The sequence below is a fragment of the Fonsecaea nubica genome, assembly GCF_001646965.1.
Source record: "Fonsecaea nubica strain CBS 269.64 chromosome Unknown Scaff127, whole genome shotgun sequence".
Classification (NCBI taxonomy): Eukaryota; Fungi; Ascomycota; class Eurotiomycetes; order Chaetothyriales; family Herpotrichiellaceae; genus Fonsecaea; species Fonsecaea nubica.
In genome coordinates this window covers 64,898-73,902 of record NW_019173800.1, presented here as the reverse complement: position 1 = coordinate 73,902, position 9,005 = coordinate 64,898, and the positions used below count along the sequence as shown (strand labels likewise).

Genomic DNA, 9,005 nt, shown 5'->3' with positions numbered 1-9,005 from the left:
ACATGGACGAGGGGGACATGGACGAGGGGGACATCGTCGAGGGGGGCCACAGGGCCGTGAGCATACCGTGAGTCTACCATGAGTCCATGAAGCCATGGTCCGCGACCACGCATGCATACATAGCTCGTCAGCTCGTCGGCTACCGCACTTGTTAAGCACATACTCGTACCGAGTGCATACCAACAGATACACGTACCGAGTTACACACCTCGCGTGTCTGTATCTGTGTCTGTGTCTAGCGTATCTGCCCAAACATAGCTCTTTCTTGCGCGCGCACCCGTGGAAACCCCCGGGTTGATTCCCTTCTGGTGTGGTCTGGTCTAGTCTGGTCGGGGGGAGGAAGTCCGCCAAATCTCAAGTTGATCTCGACGACCGGTCTGAATAAGTAGTTGAGGTTAGCATGCGCTCCATTGGCACAGGTCTGCATGGTCCTTAGCCAGTGATATCGGTCTTTCCGACTCCCAACACGTAGTCGCTCTGCAGCCCTCACCGTAATGAGGCCATTGTGCTCTGCCGGTTTCACCTTCTGACCTATATCTTCTACCTTGAACTCATTTCGCCGGAAGAGACATTCGCATCGTGGACATTCGCATCGTGGACATTCGCATCGGGAGTATCTGAATTTTGCGACCCCTGGACCACCAAGCACTCTGCGCACCCTTATAATCCGAAATGTGGAGTTGAAGGGAATCTTGGAGAGGTACTGAGGGGAGGGACTCTGATGGAATTCTGAACAGGCAGCAGTATACCAGCGGTAGTAAATAGGCAGCAGTGAACAGGCAGCAGTGAACAGGCAGCAGTGTACGAGTATGCTCCTTATACCATACGAACAGCGGCAGTCTCTCGGCAACAAAAGGACTAACGGGTAGTAAATAGGCAGTAGTGTACCAGTAGTAGTGAATAGGCAGCAGTGTACGAGCTAGGTAAGAAAAGGACCAACGGGTAGTAAACGGGTACGAAAAGCATGCTCGTATGGTACGAGTAGGAGCTAAGGGCGAGGTCTACTACTAGTCGTATGGTACGACTAGGTACCTGGAATGAGACCCACTGCTAGTCGTATGGTACGAGGAGTGGCTGTCGATGACGTCGTCCACCACCACGCAGCAAAGGTGATCTAAAAACAGCAAATTTGTCGGGGACTTTTGATCGGCTATCGTCATCCAGTAGAGCATCCGGGATAGTACGAATAGCCTGATGTTTGTCCCCATAATACGCACTGGTAATCAGCTTGGAATAGACCATCACCTCGTACTTGAACCTGAACCCGTGCGGTCAAGTTTGAATGACTGCCATCCTTGACATTCCAACGTAAATTTGGGGTTGCTGGAAGGGTGGAGTTCGCCGCTTGGTCATAGGCTTCCTCCGATGGAGCGTTTTCGGGTTGAAGTGTTTGTAAGGGGAATACGGCGTCCCCGCCCTCTGACCTTTTAAAGCTTCGAGAGTGATACATCGTAGCGTCTGGGAACCCTTTCCCGCGAGAGACGAACATGCTGGACAGGGTGGACAGGCTGGTCGAGGCGATCGGCAGGGAACAAGGTCGTCGGTATCAAAAAGGGTGTATGACACCGCATACATACGGCCGTGGTCGGAGATATTGCAAATCACGGCCCGAAGCGAGAGGAATGGGCTCTTGCGCAGCAGTTGCTCGACACATCATCAAGTCTGGGGGTCGTCGCTTTCGCCACAAGCATGCCTACAATGAGCACAGCCAGGACGTAAAATGTCGAAACGCGAATAAAGACCTTGCTTACAGGAATTTGGCTGGCACTCAACTCATTTCTGGTAGTCACACAAATGAAATTATTCAGTTGGCGAATCGAATATTGAAGAAATCTCGCAATCTGACCTTGTCGCCGCCTTCCAGACCTCGCTGTTGCAAGTGGAAAAAACCCCAATCTTGGTGTTGAGAAACGTTTCAATGGCTGCTAATCCTGCTCCCTGGCGTGCTAGGCCAGGCTGTCCTGATCACCCTGGCCGGACCTCTTGAGAAGGCTGTAAATGCCTTTCCTACCCAACGCCTCCTTGATCCTGCAAACCGTGCCAGAGTGCACCGGGAAGAAATTGAGGGTTACACCGCCTAACACACCACCACAACGCACCACCATAACCAGCGGGCCCGCACTCATGAGATATAGGCTAGTAGCCATCGGACAATCTGCTTCAACAGTATCATTCCCCATGTCCTGCACGTTAGATGTCGGTGAGGGACGTTTCAGGCACCAAGTTTTATGCGCTCGAGGAGGCTCGGACTCTGTGGTGGGAGCGAGGAGAAGGCAGAGATGCCCCGAACGTCCACTTCGGCTGCCATCGTGGTAATGGAGGGTTTATTGAGTCGTAACGTTCCTCGTGCATCGACAGTCTAGTCACGCATTGTTTCTTTGGTCGATTTAGGCGGTCCACTCTCTCCAGCCTTGGCTGAGCACACAAATCGTGTCAGGAATGGCGCAGGTATTTCGCGAAACAGGAGCGTTTGACGGACAGGTCGGGCGGGGGATTATGGGATACCAGATGACCTCAAAGAAACAGTGCGCTCTGGATTGGACCATCTCAGGGACTTGAATCATGGCGAGGACTTTCTCGGAACCAGCGCGACCGGTCTCGTGGCGATTGTTTCAATCAAGGCACTTCGAGCCCAGTTCTGCTCTGGCCTGTCTCTGCGCTGAAACGCTATTTCAATGTCTCAAACTCGTACGTGGTGCGGAAGCTACTGCTTGTTCTGCTTCCCTGGCGGCATAAGCCGTGGACGCGACATCGTCATCATCTTCTTCATGGCCAAGGCTCCCATCCTCCCCAAAGGGGAGGCGATATCACAATCTTCTTCGACAGTGAATCTCATTCCCTCTTGGCAAGAATGTTGATCTGGTTTGGGGATAGAGAGGGGTGGAGCAAGAGGGGTGAAAGGGAGGCCCGTCGCGTCAAAAGTGAGGTGCTGCGGCGATGTTGGAGTGGTCTCTGTTGTTGTTCGTTCTGCAGGCTGCTCAGGCTGCCTCTTCACCTGGGAGCTCCCCCCATTGCCACCGCCCCCCCTGCCCGGCAGTCCCCAGAATGACCCTCGTATCCGGAAGACCATCGACAACTCCTGTCTCACGGTCCGAGAAGACATACAATGCCAATCGTACCCAGAATGCACACCGGAAAGACCCAGGCCCAATAGTTTCCACCTTCTGGAATCCAAGCAAGAAGCAGCTGAGCCCCAATTCCCCCCAGACATGAAATGATCAAGAGCAGGCGACCGGCCGGCGGCCTCAAAGATCTACCTTTCGGCATCACCGCACCACGAATTCGCAGGTCTGAGAGGGTGGGTGCAAGATTTGAGGCATGGAGATCCCACGGATTAGACAGAATAAAAGGGGCAATTACTGCCTTCTTCGCCGAGTGACAATTTCTGATTCCAGCGACGAAGAGAAGAATCCGTCCTCTGACACCGGCCGACCGTTGTAAAACTTCCACATTGAGCTTTGTCTCCGTGGGATGTTCCCGGGGGATTGACATCGTCGAGGTGCAAAGGCTCCGCTGTGTTTTGCTCTTTGCCCTTTGAATATCCGCCAACGCGGCTTCCAACATAGCTTCGTCGTTCGAAGGACGGTTGAGTCTTCCACCTTTTCCCTGGTGTAATGGTACTGAAACTCAACGTGCCTGGTCCTGCCGTGTCCGGACGGCGTCTATGCAAGCGCTAACGCAGGCTGGTTATCTCCGTAAATCGTCGTCGGCGTGACCTGTTCTCGGCCTCGTCCACGCAGGAACTGTCCCAAGTAAACTGCCTCTTTTAGCTCAACCACTACCTGTCGCTCTTGTTCCACAGGTAGTTGCGACAAATCCAACGGTTCCTCTCGCCTGAAGCCTGAGTAATCAATTAGTGGTGCATCCTGAATATCCTCATGCGTGTCGTATTCCCCCGTGACTTTAATGGGCGCAAAACACCTATTTTGATCTTCATCAAAGATAATGGCCTTTCAACGGAACACTCTGCATTCCTCAGGATCAAACACCCAGTCGATTGAAGGCGCGGCGCCGTAACCAAGCATGATGCACGGCTTGGAACGGTCTGTAAACTTACCCTGGCGCTTCCCCTTTGGTACATGAACATAGGCACGAGTTCCAACCATTCGCAAATGACTCAGATCAGGTTGTTCACCACTGAACCGCTCAAAGGGTGTAACAAAACTAATCGATCTGTTCGGACTGCGATTGAGCAAACAAGCGGCGGTTTGCAAAAGGTTCTCCCATAAATATTCAGGCAATCCTGAGTCCTTCCTCATCGACCTCATCTTGCTCATCCGTGTGCGATTGAGGCGTTCCGCAACGCCGTTTGACTCAGGGCTGTTAGGTACTGTTAGTTCCTGATAGATTTCGGCCTGTTTGAGGTATTCTCGTAACTCAGAACCCTCATATTCACCTCCGTAATCAAGGCGAACAGCCACTACCGGCATTCCCTTGTTCGCCGCGTTCGCCACGTAATGCTTCACCCAGATCGCTGCCTGAGCCTTGTTCTTGAGGAAGTAGAGGACTACATGTCTGGAATAATCGTCTGTGATAGTCAGGAGACAAATGGCCCATTCGTCGATGCCACAGTCTTGCCGATTGTCCGCCCCTCACAGACAATGCATTGTTCGATTCCTCACGATGAACCTGGACCAGAGACGAAAAGTTGTGCTTCGCACTGAGTAGGTAACGCCTTGCTTCCTTCAGGACGTTTGCAATTCGCCGATTGCCTTTATCTCGAAGCTATCCAAATCCTGGTCGAAAAGGGCAAAGCGGACGTGAATCAGAGAAGTCGAGCCGGTCGTTCTCTGCTGGCTTGGGCGGCCACTGAGGGGTTTACGCAGATTGTCGAGTACCTGTTGAGTCTACCGCGCTTGGACAAATAAAACAAAATAATTACGCGACCGTTCTTTCTTCTTTACCCATATCGGCTGCAGCTCCTTCCAAACTCTGACGTTGTGACCAGCCGAAAGACACCCAGTCCCTCCAACAGCCTGGAGAACCAGCTATCCACGACATTCAAGCAAGGATGATTTCTCACGGCATTGAGGATCCGGGGACTGGGAGTGCGTGTTGCACTCTGGCTTGTTGTCTGGCATTGGGCTATCAATTGGATCGGATCTTCCCGTATCCCTTACATATCGGCGCTTCTCGACCACATCCATTCTTCGCTCTGACAGAGTAACATCTAAACAATGTCAAAAAGCTGGCAGGCAACCACATCTGACCGATCCTCTTTCCGCCTCACCAACACGTTCAAGCCCGACGGAATTTATGATTGCGACAACCTGCAGCATGCGAGATGGTACGGAGAAGTTACGGTAGCAAGAGGACGACAAACAGTTCATCTCCCCTTTTATCAGTGGAAGATGCCCGGCTACTAGGGCGACACGACCCGTCGGGGTATCGACCGCCGACATCCAGGACACAATTGATCAAACTCTGGTGGAATTGGCAACTGCTTGCTCACGCGCTGCAGAACGCATCGCTCTTGACTCTGAGTCTCGTCTTTCTCCTCGTACCCGCAAGTCACATTCGTCGTTTCCGCAAAGTCGCCAATAGACTGCGCCAAAGGAAGCCGGTCAGGTTGTGGAACTCGGCGAGGACATCTCCTTGATCGACCAAACCGCGAAGATGAGGCCGTCGGCCACGCATCGTGAGCTGGACTGGAACTGTCGGGCTCCTTCATCCGCTCCGCGTCGCAACATCGACGCTGGCTTTGATCCCCGGAGAGTCGGGAAGTCGTAGACCTGCAAGGAACTACTAGCCGTATACTCTACTTCCCCTCCTCTCCTCGATTTCAGGCTGACCACCATGCCCCGTCGTTGCAGACCCCAAAATTGTCTCTCCTGGGCGTCCAAGTTACGGCCGCAAGCTTCACCTCTGATTTCTATCCAGCTCCGTCCAGGAAGAATGGCTCTGGCCAGGCCTGGCGGGCGTGTGGGGCTCCCCGATCGGTCTGCTGTTGTTTGCCTGGACGGCGCGCGGACGTACATTAGATCGCGCCCACGATCGGCATCAACGTCTGGGCCGCCGGCAGCTTCTGCATGTTCCAGAGCATCATCTGCTATATCGCGCTGTCGTACTCGAAGTACGTGGCCTCGGTGATCGCCGCGAACGACTTTGGCCGCTCCCGGCTGGCCGCGGGCTTCGTGCAGTTCTCCCGCTCAATGTACCTCGATCTCGGCATCGGGAAGGGTGTCACCGTCGTTGCGGGCCTGTCGGGCGTCGGCGTCGCGGGTATGTATGGTCTGCATGTGCGTTATGCGACTCCGAAAAGGGGTCGACACGATATCTCGGCGCATAAATTGCCGGTTCTGTACAATTTCAAGGCAATCCAAATGAAGTTCGTTTTGAAGGTGCAGCGTTTGAGGTCAGTCCTGACCTTCTGCTTACGCTGGCTATACTTACACAGTATGAACCAAGTTCTCCCTTGGCTAATTGATACCTGATATAAGATCCATGACATTCCGATGATCCATGATGGTTCAATGGTCAATACCTAATATTTTATGGCTGATAGCCCGCTGATCGTTGTACGCACGACCACGTACAGGTACGACGGCGAGGGTCACAACGACACCTCGAACGACAACACGGCTTGCTTCGAGAAGGCGAACGAACAGGAAGATACGCGCGTTCTACGACAGGTGCGTGTATTTGGACAGACATCCGTCTATGTGCATGACTCGCCACGAACAGGGAGATGGCCGTCAATACGTGCGCCGACGCGGTCAGCGACGTGTACAGCGACGTCAGCACGGACAGCGGCTCGAGCATCGACGGTGGTCAACGACACATACATCGACTCGGAGGACAGGATGTTCACGGATGTGTGTTCGCACTTGGTCAAGATGATGGTCGAGCGCAACGACAGAAGAAGAGCCGAGAAGGTGATCGACCTCATGGACCTGACCGAGACCGTCCACGCCCACGCCGACACGTACATGGACATCATTCCAGTCGCACCCACGAAAAAAAAAAGACCGAGTCTACCAATGGGACCACGGTCGTGGCGCTGTCGCTCACCGCGTTAGCTCCACCCACGCGAGCTCGTGTATGTACGCCATGATGATTTTTGACCAACAACTCGACGACGTTCGCTACCTGTTCGTGTTCCTGCGGCAGCCTGACGCCCACGTTTGAACGAGGATATCAGACCCCTGACCGAGCCCATATCGGCCGCCTCGAGGATCGGGCTGATCGAGCCCGCTATCCTCTCCCCTTACAGACTTGTCCACGTCCGAGACGCTGACTCCCATGTCGACCAGAGTGGGGACGTACCCCCTGCTCTCACGGACCTGTACACGTAGTGGCGGCTGGCAGTCGACCTTCTTCTCCATCACCAGCATATTGTCCTCCAGCGCCTTCAAGACCTTGCCCTTCGTCTCCACCTGGTTGTTCCCAATCCACAGTCGACTACTTCTTTCTGTTCATTGTCAGCATCAACCACAAATGTCTGCCTTGACGTTCTCGAACGGGGTGCCGATGAGGCTGTCGTCGATGGCCCGCTTCAGCTCAGCGCCCTCATTCATGTACTCCTCCCTGGACTTCCTGGTGTAGTACCTAGCCGCGCACGTCATCGCTTCCGCGCACACCCTCGAGGAGAGTATGCTGTGCCTGCCGCCGGTGGCCCCCGGAGATGCTAACTGTAGCACTGGGCCAGGCTCATCCAGTACTGTACTGCCGCTCTCGACTCTCCACCGGGGACATGACGGCCTGCTCCTTCGCGTACGTCCTCACGTCGATGAGCCTGGGTATAATCGCGCCCCCGGTCCGTGTCCTCGCCCTGGATGACGGAGATGGACGAGTGCTTGGTCCTCATGTCGATGACGCCCCTGTCCATGTTCCAGACCACCTTTTCTCGCGCTCGAGCCTCTCCACGTTCACACCGATGGGACACGTTCGTCTTTACCTCCAAGGCCTCGAACGTCGGCGTAGACCACGCACCTATCCACGAAATATCTATAAATACTTCAGCAACGATCCATACAAGGAATGGCCATCGATCATAATCACGCCCTCGTAGCAGCCCGGTAGGGGATAGGCGACACGACGAAGCCACCCTCGTGCTTCCTGTCGTCAGTCATACGGACGTGTTCCTACTTAGGTTTAGGATTCCTACCGGTCGGTCTACGCTACTTTCTACTAGCGGTACCTACGCTCTATTACCTCTAAGATAGGCTTACCTATATAGTACGAACTCTTTCTAAACTCTTATAAAGGTTTTTTTATCGGGATATAGTTAAAAGTCCTCTAAAAGTACCGTCCAAAACTTTTTCGTCGTATTTTAGTCTAAAAAAGAACCCCTAAAAATTTTTTCGTTGTGCTTTTACTAGAGAAAGACCCCTAAAAAGTTTTTTCGTCGAGGTGCAACAAAGGAAAGTCCCCCAAAAGATTTTTTTCGTCCAGGTGCAGCCAAGGAAGTCGACCACCTTCTGACGCTTGCAGAGTTCAGCGCATTCAAGGGCTGTCTTCCCGCAAGAATCCTTACTCCAAGTATCGGCGCCTTTCTTCCCATCGATATCGGACGACGTCTTCGAACGTCCCTCCAGCGAGGAGGCGGTACACAAACGCTGGTTTCTTGTGGCCCAGACGGTATGCTCCGCCGATGGCTTGTTCCTCCCACGAAGGGTTTAAAGCTGAAGTCGTATTCTTTGAGATGTGTAATCACCATCAACGGAAATCTACCCCCTAGGGACACCTGAACGGCCACGGCCGCCGCCGCCGTCCTTCGCATGAGACCTCGCCTGAACTAGTCCTGTCAGCGTCAACGGCGCCGCCAGCGTTTTGGCCGAGGTAAACGTGCCCGCAAGCGAACGATGAAGCCAGTTCAGGCCAGGCAACAAGGTTTTCTACCTGATTTACAGGAGAACTAGAGAGATCAACACCAAGATTGGCTACACAAACAGGTGGCAGCGAGGTCAGGAATAGCAAGAATGGTTTCTGGTCCCAGTTGGCCTTGCTTTCGTCCTGGCTACTTCGCTTCTATCCCGTGAGACCAGCGCACTTTTCCGAGGCAG

The 9,005-nt window shown here is 53.6% G+C and overlaps 1 protein-coding gene across 1 annotated transcript; it reads right to left on the bottom strand.

Moving 5' to 3' along the window:
- Positions 1-7,085: 7,085 nt before the first annotated feature.
- AYO20_10954 (hypothetical protein) lies at positions 7,086-7,828 on the bottom strand (the record flags this gene model as incomplete). The annotated part of the gene is made up of 2 exons (XM_022649209.1): positions 7,086-7,411; positions 7,633-7,828. 2 exons carry the CDS (start codon positions 7,826-7,828, stop codon positions 7,086-7,088), a joined length of 522 nt encoding a protein of 173 aa, XP_022494829.1.
- Between the last annotated feature and the right edge of the window lie 1,177 nt (positions 7,829-9,005).